At 48.0% G+C, this 26,649-nt stretch overlaps 1 protein-coding gene across 1 annotated transcript in view; it reads left to right on the forward strand.

Moving 5' to 3' along the window:
- The first annotated feature begins 7,069 nt into the window (after nucleotides 1-7,069).
- Nucleotides 7,070-26,649, forward strand: part of Asb18 (ankyrin repeat and SOCS box containing 18) — a 73,840-nt gene continuing 54,260 nt past the window's right edge. Inside the window, exon 1 of the mRNA XM_008823676.1 lies at nucleotides 7,070-7,274. Within this exon, the coding sequence (XP_008821898.1) occupies nucleotides 7,070-7,274 (205 nt within the window). The remainder of the gene's footprint in view (nucleotides 7,275-26,649) is intronic.

Here is a 26,649-nt window from a genome sequence, read left to right on the forward strand (position 1 = left end):
ACTTTGGATCTGTGACTGAGAAGTGCTCTCTGGTCTTTCTGCTTCCTGGGCAGTGACTGCCCTAGCTCGGTGTGGGTGCAGGAAGCTGCCAGTGACTGCCCTAGCTCGGTGTGGGTGCAGGAAGCTGCCAGTGACTGTAGGCTGCTAATTCAGGGATTGCTAGCAAGGTCCTCTGGCTTCAGATCTGAAGCCACATGCTGCAGATGGTTTCAGTAATGAAGCTGACATTTTGACCCCCTGGATCTGATGTCATTTCAATCGGTTCCAAACTGAGACAGGCAGGAAATGGTGCCAGTGAGAGTGCTTCTTTTCTTTAGGACAGTAGTAAAGATATGTTCCAGCACTGAATAAGATGCTGGCTGCTATGTTCAGAAAGATAGTCTCTGCCATGCAAGAAAGTATGTTTTTATTCTAGTTTAAAGTTGTAACAAGAATTGGATGTTAAAGATTATCAAATGTTGTTTTAGCATCTACTGAGATGACAAATTGAGACAAAATACATCAGTATTTTTAAACTAAATAAATTTTGCAATCCTACAGTCAACTCTGAATGTATTATTCTTTCAACCTACTGATGAATACCATTTTTCAGTATTTTACATGGAATTTTTACCATTGTATTTGCAGTTCGTGTTGCTCTAAGTTCATTTGCCATCATTTCTGACTGAGATTGTATATGTAGTGTCATATCTTGACTTTTAAATTTTTTATTTATTTGTTTTTACCTATGTGTGTGTTTTGCTTGCATGTATGTAAGTACACCCGTATGCAATGCCCTGGAGGGCAGAAGAGAGCGTCGGCTCCCCTGGAACTGGAGTTACAGATGGTTGTTAGCCACCATGTGGGTGCTGGGAACCAACCCCGGGTCTTCAGCAGCCAGTGCTCCTAACTGCCGAACCATCGCTCCAGCCCCTTACTTTGACTTTTTGTGAATATTTCTTCAATGGCCTTTTGTGTTTCTTCCACAGATTTGGTCTTCTGCACTCTATTTAACTGCCTTCCAGTTAAGAGTGAACTTACCCCATGGGGGGCAAGCAACAGGAGAGCTAAAGAGAGCAGGTATCACAGAGCCTAATCACAAAGTGACCACCTGTCCCTTCTGCATGCCCATCCTGTTAGAACAGGAAGCAAAGTCCAACCCAGCCCAGCTCAAGAAGGGAGGCTATGCAAACAGAACTATCCAGAGGCAAGGCCACCAGGGGCCATCTCAAACACTGCCCTTAGAGACAGGTTAGGACCTAGGTGTGTCTGTCACCAAATATTTCCAGACTGGGGCTAAAAGATGATAGAGTATAACCTTAAAGACATCTTCAAACAGGTCTTTCCTATTTTCCTTCTGCTGTGTTTTTCTTCTTTAACATACAGCCATTCAGGATGTCTGACACAATGCCCTCTCCCAGATATGTGGCTGCCTCTCAAGAACCCACCACCACCTGGTTGTGTTGCTTGCTGTCTGGTGTTGTTTTGAGTACTGAATGTCTCCCCTGGGCTCATGTGTTTATTGATCTCAAGCTGGTGATGAAATTTTGGGAAGCCGAGGACATTTTAGGAGGAGGGGCTAGCTAGAGTAAGCTGGTCTTTGAGGGGTCACATGGTCCTGCCCCTTCCCCACTCTCTGCTTCTGTCAGCAATGAGGTGAGGACCCTCCATCATATGCCCCCTCTCCCAAGGTGTTCTACTGGATGGCACATGGCCACCAGACCAGGGCACCAAGCCCTCTAAAACCATGAGCCAAAATAAACCTTCCCTCCTGTAAGATTTTGTCATAGCTACACAAACATCTGAGTAACACACCTGGTGAGTGTGGAATACCAGGAGCAAAGTGTGATGTGAGATGATCGAGTTCCAAACGCACCGTGGAACTGAGCGTGCTGGGGAGGCAGATCCGGCCCCCACACCCTGTCTACCTGCAGTTCCTGCTCCTCATGGTTCCAGAGCTGCCCAGCCTCACCTCCATCTGCCTGCCTTATTTCTCATAGAAATGCTCATGGTTTTTATCACGGGAACTTGCTCTGCCCTAACATGTCACAAAGAATTTTCCCTTTTTTTCCATTTTCAATTATTTTGAAAATTATTTGAGATGCCGGAAGATAAAAATTTTTCGCATTGTATTTGTTCATTCTGTAACAGACCTTGAGCTAATAGAGTGCTTTTAACCTTTAACCCTCAGAAGGCAAATCCCTGGGGCTGGGAAGGTTACTCAGCCCTAGAGTACTTGCCTAGCACGCAGGAAACCTGGGTTCAACCTGCACCACCACATAAGCAGGGTGTACGCTGCTAATCCTCTCACAGGTAGAGACCAAAGGACCGGCAGTTCAAGGTCATCCTTGACTAAAAGCAACATTTATTTAAGAAGGCAAAATCCTCACCTCCATCACTGTTTGACAGTGGTTCCATATCACCCTAGCCGCTGATGGTGACGTCACTGGTGATGGCCCTGGAGGTCCCTCAGGTCTCTAAGCAGCATCTTAGTTTGCAAAGCACCATAGAGCCCTGAAAGCTCCTTCTGGGGGGAACTGTCTTTCATCTCTACCCAGTTACCACACATGACAGCTGCTCCCGCCCAGTCTTCCACTGAGCTCAGGCTGCCCTGTCCTTCCCTTCCCTTCTGACCCCCTCCTTCCCTTCCGACCCCCTTCTTCCCCATCACGCTTCTCTATGTCTCAGAAAAAGACCAAGAGAGCAGCCAGCACTGACGATGATGAAGCCGACTCTGAAGGGGTCAACCTGGGCCCAGTGTGGACACTAGACCGCTGAGAAACAGGCACACACTGTGCTAACGGACTCAGGCCAGTGGTGTTACCTCTGCCATTAACAGCAGAGTGACCTCAGCAAATGATTCCCTGCCAGGTCCTCACGAACCAAGGGCACACGGCAGCGGCACCCAGCTGCTGAGCGCTGAGGGGAAGAAGGCACTGACATCCACTGGCCTTCAGAAAAGCACCAGCTGTGGTGAGCCTGTGGGGCTGTGATCGGCCTGTGGGGCTGTGGTGTAAAGCATGCTACATTATCCACATAGCAAGAGTGCCCAGCCTAAGTGAGGATTCAAAGAGTTTGCTAGTGGGGTATAGTGGTGCACACCTGAAATCCCAGCACTCAGGAGGCTGAGGCAGGAGGATCATCAGAAATTCAAGAACACCCCAGGCTACAGAGTGAGATTCTGTCTCAAAATAAAAGGGGGAGGGGAGTTAGTGAATGAAACCCAAGTGTCTGTTCCTGAGAACATGCAGGGGCATCTGTCTCTACTTGGGCCTTCACTGATCAAGCTCATTAAAATAAAAAACTTGGGACTGGAGAGGTGGCTCAGCGGTTAAAAGCACTGGCTGCTCTTGCAGAGGACCTGGGTTCCCTTCCCAGCACCCACATGGAGGCTCACAATGAGACATAACTCCATTTCCAGGGGATCCAATGCCCTCTTCTGTTGTCTATGGGCACAGCACACATGGGTGCACTTACATACATGCAGGCAAAGCACTCATGCACATAAAACAAAAATAAGTAAATATTTTAAATACATACATAGATATAGATACAGATATAGATATAGATACAGATATAGATATAGATATTGATATATAAACTCCAGCAAGAGTCATCCATGGGCCAGCAAGATGGCTCAGGAGGCAAAGGCATCTACTGCCAAGACTGACGACCAGAGTTCTATCCCCAGGACCCACAACCTGTCCTCTGATCCCCACACGAACAGCATGGACACCCAAAATAAATAAATAATAAAGAAAAAGTAATTAAAGAAAAACTTTCTACAGAGTTGTCAGTGACTTTCATCATGCCTAGCTGGTGCCAACACCCCACTGAAACACAGAGGAACCGAAATGTCCCAGTTCCTTATACAAAGACTCCTGTGAAGACCACCCTACCACCTACTAGGCTGATGGGTGAGGCAGTCCTGCCACAGAACTGTGAATATGTTGACACTAATGTCTTTGTTGGGGCTGTTACCATTGAAAAGCTGTGAGAGACACATGGAAGGAATAATTCACGGAGATTTTTCAGCCAGGTTGAGAAGTTCCTGGCCACTCCACCTCTGAATTAGGACAGCTGCTACATTAGTCCTTGCTACTATAATGAAATGCCTGGAGCAGGCTACTTTATAAAGAAGGAATTTTTCTTATGACTTGAGGTTCTGGAGATACAAGGTCAAGGGTCTAATCTAGTGACAGATGATCATCTTGCTAGCAGAGTCCCAAGGTACCTGACCCTCATGTAGCAAGAGACAGGGAGCACATATATCTACGTATCCATCTGGTCTCATGTGTCTATCCAGTCTCTCTCCCTCTTACAAACCCACCAAGACTCAATCGTGGGGCCTACACCCTGACGGCTTTCACCTTAATCACTTTCCAGAAGTCTCACTTTGAACTGGGCATGGTGCCTCATGCCTGAAACCCAGTACCCAGGAAACTGAGAAGACCAGTTTCAAGTCGGCCTGAGCTACACAAGGAGAATCTGTTCCAAGCAAACACAGAGCCTCACCTCTAAACACCACAGTTGCATTATGCCACAGTCGTCTTAATGTCTCCTGGTGAGGGCTAAATTTTGGCATAAATTCAGGCAGACAAGATCTGAGGAGATGGGTCAGACACTGCAGGGCCTGGCACACATGCCTGAGGACCTGAGTTCAATTCCCCAGCGCCCTCTTAAAGCCTGGGAATGTTAGTGTGCACCTGCAGTCTCAGCACTGGGGGTAGCAGTGGAGCCCAGCAGACGCTGCCGGGACTGGCTGGTCAGTCAGGTTGGAGGAGTCAGTGGGCTCCAGGATGAGTGAGAGATCCTATTTCAAAAAATAAGATGAGGGGCTGGAGAGGTGGCTCAGCAGTTAAGAGCACTGGTTACCCCTGTAGAGGACACGGGTTCAGTTCCCAGCACCCACAGGGTGGCTAACAACTATACATAACTCCAGTTCCAGGGGATCTGACTCTCTCTTCTGATCTCTTTGAACATTGCAGGACCATGGATGCACTTACATACATGCAGGCAACATACTCAGACACATAAAATAAAAATAATGATAATAATAATAATAAGAGAGTCATTGACAAAAAGTTTGTCAGCCTCTAGCCTCCACATGCACACCAGCACACACACATGCACAGACACAAATGTGTATACAATCACATAATACCACACACACATACAAAAAAATCCACCTAAGCTGGTATAATCTGTCACTCAAAATACAGGACTTTGGACCTTAGCAGTGGTTGTTTAAAAATTAAAATAGAAAAGGAAGCAGCCTTCATCCAATCCAGAGTAATCCAGGATCCACCTACCACTCCTGTTTGAGTCTTTCAAGGACAACTGTTGAAGGGGAAAAAAATCAAATATATGGTTTCTGAGAGGTGAAGGGGAAGTACCTGGGTTCCCTTCTCCAGGGATGAGGGCTTGGGCTGAGAGCCAGTGGGGCTGGGGAATGAGGAAGTTCATCAAAGAAAGGAAGGAGAACTCTAGATAAGATTTCAACCGAAATAAAGAAATGCATGTTGCCTTAAATATAATTTGTGTTAGTTACATTTCAATTCCTAATTTATACATCGCAGGGTTGATAAAGAATTACATTATAACAAAATTAGCCAGAATCATTAGCATAGCGTATGTGCGTCTGATTAACACCCAGCAGATCGCTGGGTAATTAAGATCTGCGAGTGCCGTATTTCGAGACGGTTTTGTCATCTTATTATCTGCTTAACAAGTGCTCCGTCCTTACCTCCCTTCTGATTTGGAGTTGAAGAACAGTTTCTAACAATGCATTGCATTTCTTTGCATTTCCTTTCCCCAGAACTTGCTGGTTCCCCGCAGTCGCTCCTGCAAAGGATCTGCACGTGGATATGCAAGCTCAAAACCCTAACACGGGGCTGGGGATGGAGCCTAGTGGGCAGTGCACCGGCCTAGTGTGTGGAAGGCCCTGGGCTCCATCCCCAGCACCATATAAAACTGTAAAACTGGATGTGGTGGTACATCACAGCACCTGGGAGGAGGAGGCAAGAGGATCAGAAGTTCAAGGTTATTCTTGACTGTACAGGAAGTTTAAGGCCAGCCTGGGCTACATGAAACCCTGTCTCAAAAAGTAAAAATTAAAATGTAGGGGCTGGAGAGATGACTCAGTGGTTAAGAGCACTGGCTGTTCTTGCAGAGGACCTGGGTTCAATTCCCAGCACCCACACGGTGGCTAACAATCCAATGGAAATGAAGTTACAGATGGTTGTGCCCTGGAGGTGCTGGGAACACCAGGTCCTTTGCAAGAGCCACAAGTGCTCTGAACCACGGAGCCATCTCTCCAACTTCACGGCCTCATTTTAACAAAAGGTATTGGCCAACATCACCTCCGATTGGTACCTGGTAGCACATACCTGTCTTCCCAGCACTGGGGAGGATGAGACAGGAGGATTGTGAGCTCAAGTTCGGCTTAGGTACTTAGTGAGACCCAACCCATGTTTTGGCTTAAATGTAAAACGTCCCCGTAGGCCCTCATGCTTGAACACCTGGTCCCCATCTAGTGGCGCTGTTTTAGAGGGTGTAGAGCCTTCAGGAGGTGAAGCCTCATTGGAGGAAGTAAGTCACTGGGGGTGGGTCTTGAGCTTTGATAGTGCTGCTCCACTTCCTGTCTGCTTCTGATGCTATGTGACCAGCTGCCTCACACCCCTGTGCCTTCCTGGGCATAGGGACTGTGTCCCCTCAAGCTATAAGCCAAAATAAACTCTTTCTCCTTAGGTTGCTTCTATCAGGATTTGGATCACAGCAATGAGAAAATAATAGGTACACCCTTCTCAAACGAAACGAAGCAAAACAAACAAACCTCTAGACCTTCCTTTTAAAGAGTTGCCCCAGCTTTCCCAACACACCAAGCACTGCCCACCACCAGTCTCTCCAGCAGCTCTGCACAGCAGCCTGGGGAAGAGGTCACCCCAGCCTGGAGGAGAGGTGACAGCAGATGTGACAGTAACCCAGCCCACTTCCATTTATAGTACCTGTGCTGCTCTGGGGACGGAGCTAATTTTGGACATGGATTCCAGGAAGAGAAGACGGCTGGCCCCTGCACAGGGACACCACAATGTCCAGCTGGGACTCACCACCAGATTATCCCCTCAACTCCAGCTTTGTGAGGAGATTAAAATCTGCCCTGGGCACTGGGGACCAGGAGGCTGTGCAGGAGCTGATCTGCACTGAGGTGGAGCCCGTGGATGCCGTGATAGAGTTGGCCAACGATGACTGGATGAAGGAGCCCTCTGCCCAGCTGCCCACAGGCGCATTACTAGGTAACCACAGGGAAACCACAGGCCAATTGCTAACAGGTGCTGGGGTGCGCCCCAGAGACAGAGAGCAAAGGGTAAGACGGTGCTATGCACTAGATAAAAGGTTCTTTTTTCTTTCTTTCATTTTTATCTTATACGTAGGAGTGTATTGTCTGCGTGTGTGTAAGTGCGCCCATGTCATTCAGTGCCTGCTGAGGTCAGAAGAGGGTGTTGGGTCCCTGGAACTGGAGTTACTGGCGGTTGTTAGCCACCATGTGGGAGCCAGGATTCGAACTTGGGTCCTCTGCAAGAACAACCAGTGCTCTTAACCACTGAGCCATCTCTTCGGGCCCCTTGATATCAAATTCTTATGCATCTTAGGCACTGAGAGAGTCTCCAAAGACAGTAAATTTATGGTCGAGTGGACATTGTGATGGGTAACCACCTGTAGGTGTGCTCGGGAATGGGAGGCGAGGGGAAGCCTTAAAGGCAGTATAGACCACTGTGTAAGATGATAGAAACAATAGCCAATGATTGAGGTGTGGCTCGGTGCTTGCCTGGCATGCCCAGGACTTTAGGTTCCATCCGTGGCACTTCAGAATAAGCACGTAAGTCACCAGAGTGGCAGCTGTTTGAGCTGGATGGGCAGTGGCTGGACAGATAGCCATCCATGCAGAAGTGGTTTCTGTGTAGGGTTGAGGTAGCCTTGTGCAATCTCATGGTTCTGGCGATTTCTGTGACTTTCTTGTTACGAGGTGTAAGTGAGAGGGCCCCTTGTCCATCACCTTCAGCTGTATTTTTGAACTGTTCTTGGGATTAGACACAGGTGACTCCTTCTTTCCTTCAACAGGGGTCACGTGTGTGCCTGGTACACAGGCTGGGGACATGTGCACGCCCCCTCAGTATCAAGTTCCACACAACACTATCAGGAAAAGAGCAGATGCCTGGGGCCCCAACTCAGCACATGCCATCTCGCTCCCCACCTTCCTGTCCCTCCATCCATTTGCCACTGTCTAACCCTACATCACAGGGGCCACTTGATGTTCTTTCTTCATAGCTCTAAAGCTCAGCAATAGGGGCCTCAGTGGTTAAGAGTACACGCTGCTCTTGCAGAGGACCTGAGTTTGGGTCTTAGACCTATGTCAGGTAGCTCACGACCACCTGTGACTCCAGCTCCAGGGATCCCCAGCATCCTCATCTGGCCTCCCCAGGCACTTGCATTCACATGCACAAGCTTACACTTAGGCTCATATGGATACACATAATTAAAAATAAGATCAACCCATGTTGCGATGTGCTTTCCTAATTCCAATAGCGTGTAGAGGAGATAAGCCAGAAAAATCCTCGGGCCAGATGCCTGCAGGAGAATGTCTGTTTGCACGTTTGTTCTTATAAACACTGCTGTAATCCAAGTCTCTCCAGACATTTGTATACCTTTGTTCTTACGTGGTGCTGACCCTGAGGTAAATTCCTGGTATTACTAGGACAGAAACAAAATTTTCTTGGAATGTGTTTCTAAATTGTCTTCCAAGAAGTAAGGAAGTATGTTTCCCCAGCTTCACCAGTCGAAACATTGCTGGTTATGAGAATTCATATTTAAATCGCCAATTTAATAAGGAAAGGCCAGTAATGCTTCACTGCCTACCAGACCATCGTGTGTGTGTGTGTGTGTGTGTGTGTGTGTGGGTGTGTGTGTGGGGGTGTGTGTGTGTGTGTGTTTCTGTGCCTATTCTCATGAGTGCACATGTGAGTGGGGTGATGCACATCTACATATGTGGGTGCACTTGTGTGGGGAGTGTGTGTACATGTATACGCATGGCTATGAAGGACAGAGGTCAACCTGTGTTGTTGTCCCTGAGGTGCTATTCACCTTGTTCTTCTAGACAGGGTCTTCCACTGGCCTAGAGCCCACCAAGGAGGTTAGGCTGGCTTATCAGAGATCTCTGGGAACCACCTGCCTCCTCCAGCCCAGTGGTGGGATTACAGGAGGCCCTATCACATTCGGCACCTCCACGTGGATTCTCAGGAAAGCCAGGTCCTCGTTATCAGCACTTTCCTGATTGATTGTGCTATCACCCCAGCCCCTGGCTATCCTTTCTTTACTGGGCAGACAACAGATTTTGCTATTCTTTAAGGGCTTCTCCATGTCTGCATGGATCCATGGACGGTGTCCTCCCTCTCCTTGAACACTTTGTATCACTTAGTAGGACATTGCCATATAACAGATACCATCTCTTGGCCACATTTGCTGAAAGGTTGTTCCTGACCCGTGGCTTACCTTTAACTGTGTTGTGCCTTCTCCACCTGGTCAGACGTGCGTCTGCGGTGCTGCTCTTGACACACATTCCCGCATGTACCTGTACATGTGTAAATTAGCATGCCCAAGTGCATACCATGCAGAGGGAGCGTGTACAGGGCGTTTCTGCCAGGGAACAGTTTTCAAAGGATGAGGAGGGAGTCCCAAGCTGGAACTGGGGGAGCCATCCCGTGGCTGGAGTATTCCTCCTAGGCCACGGCTCCCTAGAGTCTTCCTCACATTTGGGGTCCACAGGCCCAGAAGCCATGATCCCAGAGTTGATACACCGTATGTCCAGGAGCCAGTCCTACCTTGTCCCCACAGATGGTGATGTGGCTGGAAGATATGAACTGTCTAATTGCCCCTCTGGCTCCACCTGTGCTCTGTCCTGAGCACCCCTACTCCCCACACACACCAAGATTCATCTTTATGAGCTATTCATCCCCTGCTTGCCCTGACTCCTGTTCAATGCAGTTATGGAATGTTCTAGAAGAACAGGCAGGTCACTGCTGCAGTCTGGTTGCTCTGGTCAGGCCCAGCTCCTGGCTGCAGCATCCACCTCTTTGTGGGCTTCCCTTAACCCTGCTACTGTCCTCATGCCCTGCAGTAGTGCCCCCTTCCACCAGCTGGAACCCTGGCCAGGGCAAGCGTCCCCTCTCACACCTCTCCAAGCTTGTCCTGGTGGGATGTGCGCGCCCATGACCCCTCTTTAAAGTGCCTATTCCATATTATTAATTACCATCAAATCGTTCCTGTCCCTATCACCCCGAAGAATGCTTGAGACCAAGCAAATTTAAGTCAGGAAAGTAGCAGTCCCCTCCCACCATGAGGTCATCAGTTCCAGATTATATACCAGGCTTCTCCCCACCAGATAATACACAGCAGCTGGGAGGAGCAGTGAGCCACTCAGAATCAAGCCTGGTTCAGCCACCACCACACTAACCCATCACCACACACTGTATGAACCCAAGAAAGACACTTTTCCTGAGTGTGCTAACGTCTGCACATGCTGCATGGGGCATGAGAGTGTCTTCCCAAAGGAGCTCCAAAGCCAGCTGAACTTATACCTGCTGCCTGTGCTCAGAGACAGGCACAAACACTGGCATCCTAAAGGCTCATGGTGGTCCGGAGTCGCTTTCTGATCCAATGTGAACTGGTGACTTCCAGTTGACCTTTGGGGTCTGCTGGATTGGGTCATGGATTGTGTCCCTTTGTCCTCCGGACTCTACTGAAGCCATCCTCCCAAAGATTCCCTAAAGCAGACTGAGATGTGTGGATTCCTCTCCTCAAACGTGGGAGCAAATGGTCTCCTTGAGGGAACATTCCAGAAGGAGTAAGTCCCATTAGGACTCAAATGCACATGTGGTCTTTAGGACTTCTGCTGTCAAGAACCTTGGATGCAGACAATACTGAGCACAGAGACTGTCAGGAAATCATGGACACTGTGCAGAATTCCATCCTTTGATGGAGAAACTGGAGGACTGGCAACTCACAACAGGCTGGACCAGGAGACGCACAGAGTGGAGAATGCCCTCCACCTGGGAAAGCAAGGGCCAGGTGTCATGGGGGCAAAGGCATCCTGCGGAGAGAGGTTTCCACCCCAAGGATAAGCCCAGTGGACACAGCTCTAGGCATAATTCAAAAGGCAACGGTGACCGGCCCACCATGTGCTCAGCGGCCTGTGGCCCCATTACCCCACCAAGTAAACAGAGTAAACAAAGTTCCCACTAAGGAAATGATGGAAAGCAGCTTTTTCTGGAGATGCCAGTCACCTGCTCATGTGCCCCTTAGTGTGGGCAAAGGGCCACGGAACCAGGAAACGCCTGGCAGAGAATGGGGCTGTATACCTCCTGAGGTGACATCAGGTGGGAGAACGATCATCTGTGCTGGTTTGCATCTCTGTTGCTGTGATAAAACACTGTCCAAAACCAACTTGGGGAGGAAATGGTTTATTTGGCTTAGTCCACCATCAAGGGAAGCCCAGGCAGAAACTCCAGGCAGGGGCCTGGAGGCGGGAGCCTGGTGGCGGGAGCCTGGGGGCCGGAGCCGAAGCAGAGACCATGGAGGAATGCCACTTACTGCCTCGCTCCTGGCCTTTCTTATACAGCCCAGGCCCACCTGCTTAGGGATGACATCACCCACAGTGGGCTGGGGCCTCTTGCATCAATTAGCAATCAATAAAATGACTCACAGATATGGCCAGAGGCCAATCTGATCTGGGAAATTCTTCCTCTTCCCAAGTGACTCTAGGGTTGCAGTTAAGGTCACAGCTGAAGCTAATTACACATCATTTATCGGAGAAGACTCACCAGTGCCTTAGAAAACACCTGCTGTACCACAGGATGGGCTTGGGGCTCCTGGGAGGATGCTGGGAAGGGCATGGAATCTTCTCATTAGCTCTCATGCCCCCCACCCTGGCTCTGGTACCACCTCACTCACTTGCTGGAAGGAATCTGGGGGTGTCCTGTGTTGCTGGCTCTATGCTACTTCTAAGGAGATCTTCAACACATGGACCAGGGGCCGGAGTCCATCAGAGTGTGTGTCTGTGTGTCTCTATATGTGTGTGCATGCATGTGTGTCCCAGTGAGTTTAATTATGGTTGCTTACAGGAGGCTGGGTGAGGGGTTATTTATAGTAGCATGTGCAACCTACCAGTGACTGACCACTGAAGGAAGGTCTCTGTGTTGCTTCTTTAGAGCAAACCTTTTCATGAGACCTAACTTGGGTCCCACAAAAGCCACATCAGTCCCTTCCAACTGAGGCACGTCTCCCACCTTCCACTAGACCTCTCCTTTTAAAGGTCCCCCAGCTCCCAACATCTCCATACTAGGGCCGACCTTCTAGCTCTGAACCTTTGGAGGTCACATGACAGTGTCCAAACCACAGCAATAGCCTTCTAGGATGGTTTGGGGGTTTGGTTTTCAGTTCGGTTGAATTTTGATCTGAGCTCTTTGGCCCATTTCGGGGTCATGATGGTGTTAGGAGATGGAGCCTCACTGGGGGAAGTACATCACTGGGGGCAGGATTTAAGGGTTTGCAGCCTCACCCCACTTCCTGTTCTCTCTCTCTCTCTCTCTCTCTCTCTCTCTCTCTCTCTCTCTCTCTCTCTTTCCTTTCTGTGTTCTGATGAAAATGTGATCAGCCAGCTTTCCGCTCCAGCTGCCACACCACGCCTTCTGTGCCATTAATGGACTCTATCCTTTTTATCGAATGATTAGACTTTTCATGCAATGTAATTTGATGGTATTTAGACCCCCCCATCCCCACCTCACCTATGCTCCCCCCCCACAATTTAATGTACTCTATTATATATAATAAGGCCAATAGCATCTAATTTGTGTCTCCAAATGCGGTTCCCTGTGGGTCCCTCCACTGGAGCCTGGTTAACCAACCGAGAGTCTCATCCTCGCGAGAGACTGGCCCTCCCCCTCCCAGCAGCCATTGCTGCCAAGAGTTCCTCAGGTGGGGTTGGGGTATCTCACTCACCTCCCCACATCTATGCTGGGATTTTGTCTGGTTTGGGCTTGCATGGAACTCGTCACTGTGAGGACTCTATCCTCGAACGGTAGGTGAGGCAGGCCCAGTCCTCCTTCGCTTGTTTTGGCCATGGTGTTTATCACAGCAGAAAAGTAACTGATACGTGGTGTGGGAAAGGCATGTGGGGTGTGTGCGGTGTGTGGTATGGTGTGCATATATGTGTGTTGTGCTGTGTTTGTGGTATGTGTATATGTGTATGTATGTGTGTGGTGTGTGTACATATGTGTGAAGTGTGTATACATGGAGTGTGTGTGTGGTGTGGATGTGTGGTGTGATATGTGTGCAGTGTGTGTATGGTGTGGTATATATGTGTGGTATTTGTATGTGTGTGTTATATATGTGTGTGGTATGGTGTGTGTGTTGTTTTTATGTGTATGGGGTATGTGTGTGTGTGTACATATGTGTGAAGTGTGTATACATGGAGTGTGTGTGTGGTATGGATGTGTGGTATGATATGTGTGCAGTGTGTGTATGGTGTGGTGTATATGTGTGGTATTTGTATGTGTGTGTTGTATATGTGTGTGGTATGGTGTGTGTGTTGTTTTTATGTGTATGGGGTATGTGTTGTGTATGTGTGTGTAGTATATGTGTGTGTGGTATATGTGTGGTGTATGTGTGTGGTGGTATGTACGTGTGTGTAGTGTGTATGTGTATGGTGTCTGTATGCATATATGTGTGTGGTGTGTGTGTATATGTGTGGTGGTATCTATGTGTGTCCATGTATGTATGGTGAGTGGGTGTGATGGGTAGGTATGGTATGTGTATGTGTGGGGTGTATATGTGTGGTGCATATGTGGTATGTGTGGTGTGTGTATGTGTATAGTGTATGTATGTGTGTGCTGTGTGTATGTGTTGTATGTGTGGTGTGTGTATAGGGTATGTATGTGTGTATGTGTATATGCGTGCATGTGTGTTTGCTGTACGTGTGGTATGTATGTTTATATGTGAGTGCAAGTGTGTGTGTTGTGTTTGTGCACGTGTTACATGTGTGGGTGTGACAGGGCTTGCCCGTACAGGTACACATGGAGCCGGAGGTTGGTATCAAGGTATCTTCTTCAATCTCTTCTCCATCTCACTTTTTGTAAGAGGGTCTCTCACTGGGCTGGAACTCCCATGTCAGGTAGCCCAGGTGGCCAGCAAGCCCCCAGGATCCTCTTGTCTGCGCCTCCCAGCAGTACTCAGAATCTGAACTCCGGTCCCCATGCTGGTCCCCATCATTTTATTCACTGAGCCATGTCCCCCACCCTGGGCTAGTTTTTAATGAAGCACTATTTGTTCCAAACTCAGAAACCCTCCTTGAGGGTGAGGCCCTGGCCCAACACTATATCCAGAGCCTTGCACAGGGGTCTCAGGCCTGAGGAGAAGTTCAGATTTGGGCTGGCAGGGACCAGCCAAGCTCATTGCACTGCGTGGGTGCAGAGCCTAGTTCCCCAGACCCTGTTAACATTGGCCTTTGTACAGAGAAATACTTCATTCCACTTTGTGCCAAAGCCGGCCTTCTACTGTTTATGCCCATGTCAGCTGCATGATTCATCCTGGCCTCTTCCCCACATACACTGGAGCATAGAAATGGAGAAGGGCGGCTGGGGGAAGGGTGACAAGACCTATAGCCCCTCAAATACGTCCACTGTACAATTTAGGAACTGGCGTAATCACAGTACTTAAGAAACAACTGATTACTAATTGCTATTATTACGGGTGTCAGCACTCTGTGATTCTGCTGCGGGCACATCATATACAAGTCAAGATGCTACGTGAATTCCTGATTGCGATAGAAGAATAGAGGTATTATGTTGTGTTTGGGACAATGATATTTAAGTATCCAGGGGAAAGTTAAAGAAAGACTAATTGGGCTTTTATTAAGAGATTCCCCCAATAGTATCTATAGGTGGGAATGAATGAGCTTAAATACACAACAGACATCACCCGTGTGAGAAATAGGGACCATTGTGGAATACGACATCTCTGTCATCAGGGTGAGCGTGTTGATGGTAGCCTCTGAGACACAGTACAGTGGGAAGCACAGATGTCCAACCGTAGGGTGCCCCAGGCTCTAGTCAGGCTCTGCCACTAGCCACCAGACCTGGAAGTGTCAACCTCTGAACCTTAATTTCCTCATTGGAAAGGAAAGTGAGATTGGCCTGGATCACCTCTCAGCAACTCTACTAATTGGATTCACTAGGGTGCTGAGAGGGACTTGTGCCCACAGAAGAGGCTAACAGCACCTGTTTCCAGCCCTGCTGCCTCCCTGAGTGGCTCTTCTGTCTCTGCAGACCATCCTCTGCCTTTAGCAGAAAGCTCCAGTGGTCAAGGTTGGGTCACTGGGCTGTGACGGTATCACCCAGAAGGCTGGGCTTGGGCTGCACGCTCGTATGCATGGAATGACCTGAAGCCAGGCTCAGGGCAGGGAAGGGCTAGCCCCTCAGCAGTGTCTGCTAATATTGCAACCTGGGGGGGGGGGATCAGCAATGCCACGCTGACCTGCAGCTCTCAGGGTGCTTCTGAAGAGCCTTTCTCTTCCCACTGTGAACCCAGGGCTCTCCTCAGTGCCTCGGGATGCCTATAGTCGCCCCTGTGGCTGCATGGGCAGGACACTAAAGGCTCACTGTGTTCACTTGCAGAAGAGCCAGGTAGGAGCAGGGCCTGGGTGTGCTCCCTGCTACTGGCCAGGGCTCCTGCTGCTTGCCCACCTAGAGGCATTGCTCCTGAGGAACTAAGGGCAGTTTCCCAGCAAAGACCTTTTTTAAGGTTTACTTTTTATTTTTATCTGTGCGTATGTAGGCGGGAGGGTAGTATGACATCAGCCGTAGAGGGAGACCAGTCATGGTAGTTGTGCACCACCCCATGTGGGTGCTGGGACTCAAACTCTGGAAGAGCAGCATGAGCTCTCCACCACCAAGCCATCTCTTCACACCCTCACCACACACACGAAGAGCTCGCAACCCTTGGAGCTGCTACCCCAGGAACATGTGCCACTCCTGCACACACACACACAGACATTCAAACATACACATACACAGACATTCATGCACCCATGCGTGCATGTGCGCACACACATAATGCCAACAGTCCAGAGTTTCTAGTTCTTTTTTTTAACTTTTTTAAAAATTATTTATTTTTATTTCGTGTGCGTATATGTGTATATTATGTGTATATTTTATTATATGTGTATCTTTTATGAGTATATTGTCTGCATGTATGTAAGTGCATCTGTGTCCTGCAATGCCCACGGAGGTCAGAAGAGGACGTTAGCTCCCCTGGAACTGGAGTTACAGACAGTTGTTAGCCACCATGTGGGTGCTGGGAGTCAAACCAGAACCCAGCTTCTCCGGAACAGCAGCAGGTACTCCCAACTGCTGAGCCATCTCTCCAGCCCCCAGAGTCCCTAGTTCTAAATATTTCAGCAAAGGTCTTCAGAGGAAAAAAGAATAGACAAATGAGTTGAGGTGCTCATCCAGAGACTAAAATCAGAAACGAGAAGCAGGAGGCCGCCATGGCAGGGAAGCAAAGGTCGAAGTGCTCCTCGGCGCCACTGCCTACTGGACAGAGACTGTGGGGGCTGGGAGGCCCTGCTCGCAGCAAAATGAAATTAAACCTTTCTAAGTACTTATAAATCAGAGCGTAATGACACCATCCCACCACCAGCCTGAGCATCGCTCTTATTACTTTGATTCACAAGCCAGGAAAAGATCCGGAATTATGCACAAATTATTGTCCCATCTCCTTAATTAACGCTGATTGCAAAATTCTTGCTAAAGTCCTTGCTAACAGACTCAATTATGCTCTGCCTGAATTGATTCACCCAGATCAAGTGGAATTTATTAGAAATACACTTTCCTACAATAACATCAGATTATCTTTGAATATAGTTAAATTATTTAGGAACAAGATGTCTGCAGCCCCCGCCTCTGCTTTACATAACACAAAAAACACCCCCTTGCCACCTAGAATGAGTGCTTCTTTGCTGTCTAAAAGACACACACCCTAGGTGCTTGTTTGTCCCAGAAGCAGGTTGAATCACACTGGGATGAGATGAAATGCATGCCTTGGAGCTAATGGGCTGGCTTCAAAGGTGTCTGAGCACGAAGAAGAAAAATCCTACCACCGAGTCTCCGCTCCCCCAGGCCGAGTCTCCGCTCCCCCCAGGATGAACCGTCCCTGCCTGCGGAACGTGGTGAAATTGCAATTAGACTAAATCAGGATATTTTCAGAATCAAAATGGAGAAACAGGCTAATAAAGCGGTAATGTATGCTGATGACATCCTTCCATTAACACCACTGCCAGGCGCACTGGAGAGTTCCGAAAGAACAAAAAACGAAAGAGGATAACGGGGAAGAGGTTTTCTGCTTTTCCAAGATGACGCCGCGCCGAAATGGCGCTCTGCCTCGCAAACGTTCCAAAGCCCAACCTCTGCAGCCTAGCTCTGCCTTCCTATCCGGTTTCCAGGTGCCTTCTAACAGCAACATCAGCACCTGGAATTGAAGGGGGACTAGGCTGGCCTTCTCCATGTTCTGGTGGACAGTAGGTGTAAAGAGAATATGTTCAGGCCAGATAGCAGTTGGAATCTTCAAAGTTGGTCTTGGAAAGGTGAGCATCTCTTGAGAGGCCGTGATGGTAGAGGAGGAGCCCGGTGGCTGGCACAGTGCACACGAGGTAAGAATAGTTGTACAGGGCAGTGAAACCCAACTGGGAAAATCAGAACTGAAAATCAGAGAGAGGAGAGTTGAGACTCTGTCGTGTGAGGCCACAAGTCCTAAGTTTTGGGTTGACACTTATTTGGAATGTCAGTGAGCAGCCATTGGGCTGAGGAATGAGAGCATGTTATTTGGACAGAAACCTAAAGTCCTTTTATATAAGTACCGTGGTAGAGAGACTGGTGCTGAGACGCACAGAGGCTCCTGCTTTCCGGCAGAGTTGGAAATAAAATGACCATGGACTGTCAGGATAAAAGTCTAACATGTTCATCTGGAGTCCAAGAGACAGAGAGAATGGAGCTGAAAAGCTGATCGAAGGCATCAGAACTCAAACGTTTTCCAGATCCAACTTTGGCAAACCCAAGGCAGAGCAGACTGTTGAAAGAGGAGGGAAAGGCACACCTGGGTGTCTGGGCACTGGATCTCCAAAGGAGGGTCGTGTTCAGCATGAAGTAAAGAGCAGGTTCCTTGGGATGAAAATCAGAGAAAAGGTTGCAATACCCATTTGCTATTTGGAGATGAGCTGTCACAGCTCTCCTTCCCAGAAACCAGCAAAGGTCCCTGTGACAGTTAGGGTTCATTGTCAGCTTGACAGCACCTAGAATGGCCTAGCAGATGCACCTCTGGGCATGCCTGAGGGGGATTATCTTAGCTGCATTAATTAAAATGGAAAGACCCACTGTAGGTGGTACCATTCCCTGGCTGGGATCCTGGACTGTGTTAAGTGGAGACAGGGAGCCGAGCAGTATTGTGCATCCATCTCTCTCTGCTTCCTGATTGTGGACGTGATGTCAGCAGCTGCTTCAAGCTCCTGTCACCTTGACTTCCACACTGTGATGAACTGTACCCTTGACCTCTGAGTCAGAACAAGCTTTCTTTCAAGGTGGTTTTCTCAACGTATGCTATCACAGCAACAAACACAACAGCAAAGAAACAGATGGTTCCTATTGCCACCGCGAAAGTCGGCCTACTGGCTTTATGAATAAAGTTTTATTGAAGCACAGCCACATTTCTTTATTTACAGGCATAGTTGAGTAATCGTCATAGACTGGCATAGTTGCCATATGACCCATAAAACCCACGTGTTTACTGTCCGGGCTTTACAGAGAAAGTTTGGTGCCCTGTGTGCACTAGCGAGGGTTTCTGTTTCAGCGCAGACACTGGAGGACCTGCCTGGCCGCACCACACTTTCCCAGTCTCCTTTTACCCAAAGGCATGGCTGCAAAGTTCGCTCCACACTTGGCTGCACCTTTCCCAGTCTCCTTTTACCCAAAGGCATGGCTGCAAAGTTCGCTCCACACCCCAGTGTTTCCCCGAGCCTGCTAGGAGGTATTTGGCATGGATATCGATTTTAAGAATTTAGAAATGTTTACAATTGAACACAACATCCATCCATGTGATTTGTGGATGTCAAAATCTATTTCCACTTAGTTTTTTCCAAGAAGTATTTTTCAACGGATCTTGAAAGAGGAGCAAATCTGTAACAAATTGGGGGAAAAAAAAAAGAAAGAAAGAAAGAAAAGAAAAAGAAAAAGAAAGAAAATCCCTGGTCCCCTGGTCCTTCACTTCTTCACCTCAGAGGATCAGGAAATTACAGCTCGACGATGGCATGTCTGCAAGCCCTCTTGGCCTCTGGTATTTCCAGGCTGACAACACATCCATCCCTCCTTCCGGGGCCCCAGGTTCAAGGATGGACACTGGGCAGAGTTTGCCTCATAGGATCTTCTCCAGGATCAACACCTAGAAATCCTGCTTGGCAAAGGAGCTGTGACACAGGCCTGAGTGTGCAGCTTTGGGGTCCATGTAGCTGGCCACAGTTTCCCCCATCAGCTCGAAATGGCACAATGCCCCCACCGAATCCTGGACTTGCTACCTTGCAGAGGATACTCAAAATGGGGCGTTCTCTACTGACTCAGCTTCTAATGGTGCTCATAGCTGGGTCACCAAGTCTTCCTTACAGGTGGGTGTTTAGGCTCCAGACACCCAGGGAAGAAAGGTACCAAATTCCCATGGCTCTGTTCAGATGCTTTTTTAAAAAATTATTTATTCTTTTTAAGTGTATGTGTGCATGTAGGTAAGTACACCCATGTCATGCAGTGCCCGAGGAGGTCGGAAGAGAGCATCAGATTCCCCGGAACTAGAGTTATGGATGGTTATTAACTGTCATGTGGGTGCTGGGACTTGAACCCAGGTCCTCTGCAAAAGGAGTCAGTGCTCTTAACTGCTGAGCCATCTCTCCAGCCCCCAGATGCTGTCTTTGGAGGCCCGCCTTCTGACCTCCTGCTATGCTGATACCTTATTTCAAGCACCAGTTCTTACACTCTCCACAGTGACAATGCCCTCTGCTTGCCAGCTAGTGGCTGCCTTGTCTATCTCCCACTAAACTCAGCAACCCTTCAAGGCAGGAATTCTACTTTTTCTGCCCGCATAAAAGGTGCTCTGTATGCATAAACTGAGTGTCCGAGCATCTCCAAATCAGTAGAAATGCAGCCCCATTAGCATTAGCAGACTTTCAAAATTCAATTTTTCCAAAAAAACTCATGATTTAACAAGCAAAAAAAAAATTTTTTTACTTTACTTCCATTTTATTTTTTGAGGTAGGGTCTCATGCAGCTCAGGCTGGTCTTCAACTCAATATGTAGCTGAGGGTGACCTTGAACTCCCGATCCTCTTTCTTACAACTCCCAAGTACTGGGGTTACAGATATGCTCCATCACGCCCAGTTTTATGTGGTGCTAGGACTCAAACCCAAGTCTATGCTAGGTAAGCACTCTACCAACTAAGCTACATCCACAGTCCTAATTTACATTTTTTGTTTCTGTATCTGGTATGTACATGTGTGTTCACACATGTGGAAGCATGTATATATGCAGGTGGGAATGCATGTGGAGGTCAGAGGTTGATGGTAGGTGTTTTCTACTGTTCTCCACCTTATATCCTGAGGCAGGGCCTCTCACTTGAACCCAGAGCTTGCCAACGCAGCCAGTCTAGCTGGCCAGCTTGCCCTGGGTCTAGTCCTGTCATCTGTCCTGAGCACTGGGATTGCAGGTGGGTGGCCATGCCTGACATGGTGGACATCTATGTGCGTGCTGAGGGTCTGAGCTCAAGCCTTCATGCATGTTAGCTTCTTCTCACACTGAGCCATCCTTAGCCCCACAACTTACATTTTAAATTAGTCAATTTGGATATTGTTTATGTTTAGTAGTCGCTTAGTATGATGTAATTTTTTCCTGTCTTCCTGATGGAGGCTTGAAATTATAATTTTTTTGCCAATAATAAATAAATCCAGAGCCAGCAAGATAGCTGGCTCAGTGGATGAAGGTACTTGCCATCAAAGCTGACGACCTGAATTCCATCCCTGGGTCTCACACGGTAGAAGAAAACTGACTCCCCCTGTGCTGTCCACTGATCGTCACACATGCATCGTAGGAAACGCACACACACAAAGAAATAAACAAATGTGATTTTTTTTTAAAGAAAAAAGTCCATAGAGCTTCCAACCCATCAGATGAAATCTGTAGTAGCTGGCCCTTTGTAAAGGAACTAGAGGAGACTCCAGAAAACGACCCTGCTCCCCACCAGGGGCAGTGAAGTTCCCATTCCTGACAGAGACACAGAGGTTGATCAGCACAACAATCAGACCAATCCAACTTCAGGAGAGAAGTATCTGCTCCCTGTGTGAGACTCATGGAAAACAATCAATTGAACATGCAATTTGTCTCAAGAGGGGAAGCTGCAATTTCATCATGTAATTAAATCCCCAGGACAGTTGTAAAGAAAACTTCACCACCTTTAACAGGAAAAGCTCCACCGACAGGCTCTTCAGCAACATCCCCAGATTACTCATGGTCCTACATGAAGGACTTGGCTGCTCCGTTACACCCAGCCACAGTAGAAACACAACGTTCAAAAGCGCCTTTGTGTTTGAGCTCCCCAAAGAGCCCTCCTGGGCTGTCAATGCCAGTGTCACCGTGTCACCCCACCTTCAGCTGAGAGCACAGTAGTTATGGGAAGTGACCTTGTTGTTTTACATTGTGCTGGGCAATGTGGCATTGTCAGGAAAATAAGTTACTGGGGTGGTTTCTTCCCCTTCATTGTGATCTCCCACACGGTGGGAATGAGATTTCTTAATAATGTGAAATTGGTACAGATAATTTAAGTCATTATTAATAGATACACTTGATCTGAGGAAGTAAAATATTTTAATGTTTTGTTAAATGAGGTGTGCTACGCTAACATTGCTATTCAGAGAAGTGAAGATACTTGAACATTTTTGATATTAATGTCTGTGTGACTAACTCGGGTGGATGTGTCCTGAAGTCAAAGACTTCCACTTGCCCAGCTTCTTAGTTAAGACAATAATAATAAAAGTAAATACAGAAAGTGGGATGAAGGAAGGATGCCCTTCAGAATTCACCAGAGAGAATCTGACCAGGAAAGGACTGTGAAAGAAAGACGTGGTCAGGCCTGCAGCTGAGGGGCTATGGGACAAGACGCTGCCATCCTAGGATGGCAGTCATTTAGAAGGTAGCCCTTTATAGAAGCATTTCCATCTTACAGGGACCACAGCGACCAAGTCAGCAGTACATGTGGGCATGTTTGAGAACATGAACTGTAGCCGCGTGGTGGCACACACCTTTAATCTCAGCACTTGGGCGGCAGAGGCAGGCAGATCTCTCTGAGGTGGAGACCAGGGTCCATAATGAGTTCCAAGACAGCTGTGGCTACAAGGAGACCCTGTCTCAAAAAACAAAAAGAGAGAGAGAGAGCACAGACTCTCACAGATCCACAGGACTGAAGTCTTGCCCCCGTCTGTCCACAAACTTAGACACTTGACCCCAGGCAGAAGCCAGATGCTTTCCAGTGGCCCAGGAAGGCATCCAAGCCTGGGCTCTTCCTCAAGAGTGTGAGAGCTCGGCAGGGGTGTCCTGCTGTCTTCAGACACTCGTCCTCTCGGCCAGAATGCATGAGAAGCTGTTGCCAAGAAGAAAGCCTGGTCCTGTCCTCAATCTACCAGCCCACACTCAGCCTGGATGGACTGTTCATGGTTTCAACAGTGATAATACTCGGCCACTGTGCAGGAAATGAAGACCATTTGTTAGCTCCGTGATGGGAGATCACGATCCTGGCATCACATGAAAATAAGAATTGCTATTCCAATACCACCGGTGACTTGTGCACCCATTATAATCTCCAGGTAGACTTTATCTTTTTCATCTCGCCAGATCTCAAGGCAAAAATGTCTCTCATTAGGCATCTATCCGACAAGACTCAGTTATTTTTTGTGCTTCCTGTGGACAGAACATGATGCTTATTATTTAAATCCCCAAAATGTTCTTTGAAAAATTATATTCAAGCCCAGTTACCACCTGGCTCAAGGGTGGAGGAATAACTATTCACTCAGACGTTCAGACAAAAACCAAGCATCGTCTCCCGTTGGACTTCTGCCGTTCCCCTCCCAAATTCACTCCGTGCTCAGTGGTTACATTTGCTTCACTCCCTGCCCAGGTCTATCATACCAACCAGCGTCTTCTCCCGAGTTGGTATCATTGTTAGTTCATCTGAAGAAGAAATAGTAAATACACTGGACAAATTGCATTGGTTAGAATCCCTCTTTCCAGAAGCCTTGCATTCACTAGCATTTCTGAGACCAGATCCCTGGTCAAAATGTGTGTAGAACTACACTCACCACAAGGGAAAGAGGGTTTCTTCTTTAATTGCATTTTTTTTTTTTTTTTCTTTTTGAAACAGGGTCTCCCTGTAGCCCCAGCTGTCCTGGAACTCACTATGTAGACCAGGCTGGCCTTGAACTCACAAAGATCCACCTGCCTCTGCCTCCCAAATGCTGGGATTAAAGGTGTGTGCCACCACGCCCAGCTGCATTTATATTTTTATTATATGTGTATATTGCTTGCATGTGTAGAAGTGCACCTGTGTCATGCAAAGCCCATGGAGGTCAGAAGAGGGTGTTGAATCCCCTGAAACTAGAGTTACGGATGGTTGTTAACCACCATGTGGGTGCTGGGAAAGGAACCCAGGTCCTCTGCAAGAACAGTCAGTGCTCTTAACTGCTGAGCTATCTCTCCAAGCCCAAGAGAGGGAAGATTTTAATGGTGACACCGGAGAGACAGGAAGCAGACCCGGAGGAGAAAGGTCTGCTAAAGATGAGAGAGCTGTGGTAGCCCTGTTCTCTGCTCTCATCTTCAGAACGGCTGATGGTTCCAAATGATGTTATTAGTGGCCTAGCTGGAAAACAGAAGCTGACCAAGAGAAATCAAACCAACTGTGCACCAGTGGGGGACGGGGGATGGGATGTGCACAGCCTCCAAACAGAGATCAAAGAAGACCCCAGCTGGCAAAGCAGTCCCTTTGGGGACTCCAGGGAAGACTCTGGGTTCCAAAAGCCAAGGCAAGTGACTTTGAACTGACCTTCACTGACACAAGTTGCCATTCCTGTACAGACATGCTTTGATGGTTTAAAATAGCTTCAGATAACTTGCTGCATGTATGACACCTAAATTTGAATGTGAACATCAACGTATCCATGGCGCCAACTGCCTCTGAGCAGCAAACAGAAGCCTCCAAAATCAGAAACAGGAAGACCTGGTACCCTGAGCAGCAGTAAGACTCCAGATTCACAAAAAAAATAAAAAACAGCCCTACAAGCTGGGTGTTTCCCTCTAGCTTGGGACACCAATTGAATCAGCCCACAGCTGAGTAAGACTCCAGATTCACAAAAAAACAAAAACAAAAAACAGCCCTATAAGCTGGGTGTTTCCCTCTAGCTTGGGACACCAATTGAATCAGCCCACAGCTCTGGCCTGTTGAGATCTTTAGGAACCTTAATCGTATCATAGTCTAGGTCACCTGTTCTTCCACACATTCACTCAAATCACAAATGAGTGCGGAAGCATCCCAAGGCGCCCCTGGCTTCCTTCTGGAGTGGTGGTCTCAAGGAGGCTGCAGAGGGAGTCACTCAGAGAGTCTCCAGTGGCTACTGGGTCTGAGCTTCAGTCCAGCCCATCGCTCAAGGATCTCCAAGCTGGGTTCCAATCTGCAGCAGCTCTTAAATGTCCCCAGGTGGCTCCACTTTGCAGCCAAGCTGTTGACCACAGCTCTGAGGTATGTGTGGCGCTCCTCCACAATGAATTAGCCAGGTTTTGCCTTTAAAAGAACCACAGTTTCTCGTCTTCTCTGAAAGGCCTGTGTAATGCTGTCCACCACCGCAGGTTGAAACACACTCTACCCATCCCCTGCTGTGTAGAAACAAAGATTCATGTCCCAAGCCACAATTCTTCCTGCCCACGTCGACCTGCTCCTAGAGACCCCCACAGCTCCTAGAGACCCTTTTGAAAACATTCCCATACAACTTTTTCACAATCCAGTTGGGGACTTTCCAGACCTAGTGTGAAGTCTGTGAGCCTGAGGAGTCTCAGTGCTTCCCCCATTTGAAAACTAAACAGTAGTCTTCTGATCCTTCTGCTTTATCGCAGTTCTCCAAGGGTTTGAATTTTTTTCAGGATTGTATACACACAAATTCACTCTCGAAAGATGTTGGGTTTCTATATGAACTGAACTGGCAGAGAAGGCGAGACCTGCGTCGCACCTGGGGGACGTATGAAGTGGTCAAACTGACTCCCTTTCATTCTATCTGACTTCTGCTCACCCTGTGTTTCTGCCCAGCCTCTCCCCCGAATCCCACTTCCTACAGCCAGGTAGAAGATCCCATGGACCCTGGTTTCAGGGGTACATTGTTTCTACAATCCTGGGAAATGTTTTTTCCTAACTAAAAGTTAGAAACTTTTTGTTAACTGACCTGCCCCTGGTGTAGCTAATTATTAAAGGGACTCTTAGTTCGACCATCGTATGTGGCATTCCGCTGTGCCTCTTGTGCTATTACCACATACACATTAGTTTTGACTAATGTCCTAGTTACTTTTTGTTGCTGTGATTAAAAAAAAAAAAAAACATGACCAAAGGCAACTTGAGGAGGAAGGAGTTTAGCTCATCTTACACTTCCAAGGCGTAATCCACCTTTGAGGGAAGTCAAGGCAGGAGCTGAAGCAGAGACCGTGAGGAACTTTGGTACGGCCTTGCTTCCCCTGGCTTGCTCAGCTACCTTTCTTATGTAGCCCAGACCGACCTTACCCAGGGATGGCACCGCCCACAGCGGGCTGGCCCTGTACATCAATTAATAATTAGGAAAATGCCCCACAGATTGGCCATGGCCAGTGTGATCTCTTCAGCTGCAGTTCCCTTTTCCTAAGCGTCACACAGCGGGCTGGCCCTGCTACATCAATTAATAATTAGGAAAATGCCCCACAGACTGGCCATGGCCAGTGTGATCTCTTCAGCTGCAGTTCCCTTTTCCTAAGCGTCTCCGGTTTGTATCAAGTTGACAAAAACCAACCAGCATAGCTAACTTGAAACAGTGGGGAAGACAGAAAGAGAGAGAGACAGACAGACAGACAGACAGAGAGAAAAAGAGAGAGAGACAGAAAGAGAAAGAGAGGGGAGAGACAGAAGAGAGAGGAGAGAGAAAGAGGAGAGAAGAGAGAGAGGGAGAGAGAGAGAGAGAGAGAGAGAGAGAGAGAGAGAGAGCGCTTGGCCCAAGGTAGGTACGCATGCACAGAGTCACTTGGAAACAGAAGCAGATAAGGATCCCAACCCAGAGCCCCAGGTCAGAACAGAACACCACTCGCATCCCTAAGGGACAGCCTTGGCTGGTGGGAAGGAAGTGTAGACAACTTCCAACTGTGGGGTCTTCTAGCCTTTGAATTTTTTACCTGTATGATCCTTTCAGACAGTTTTTGTTTTTTGAGCCTTAAAAACCTTACAACATACTCTCAAACATAATAAATGTTTGTTGAA

This window comes from Nannospalax galili, unplaced genomic scaffold, assembly GCF_000622305.1.
Source record: "Nannospalax galili isolate Female #2095 unplaced genomic scaffold, S.galili_v1.0 scaffold149, whole genome shotgun sequence".
NCBI lineage: Eukaryota > Metazoa > Chordata > Mammalia > Rodentia > Spalacidae > Nannospalax > Nannospalax galili.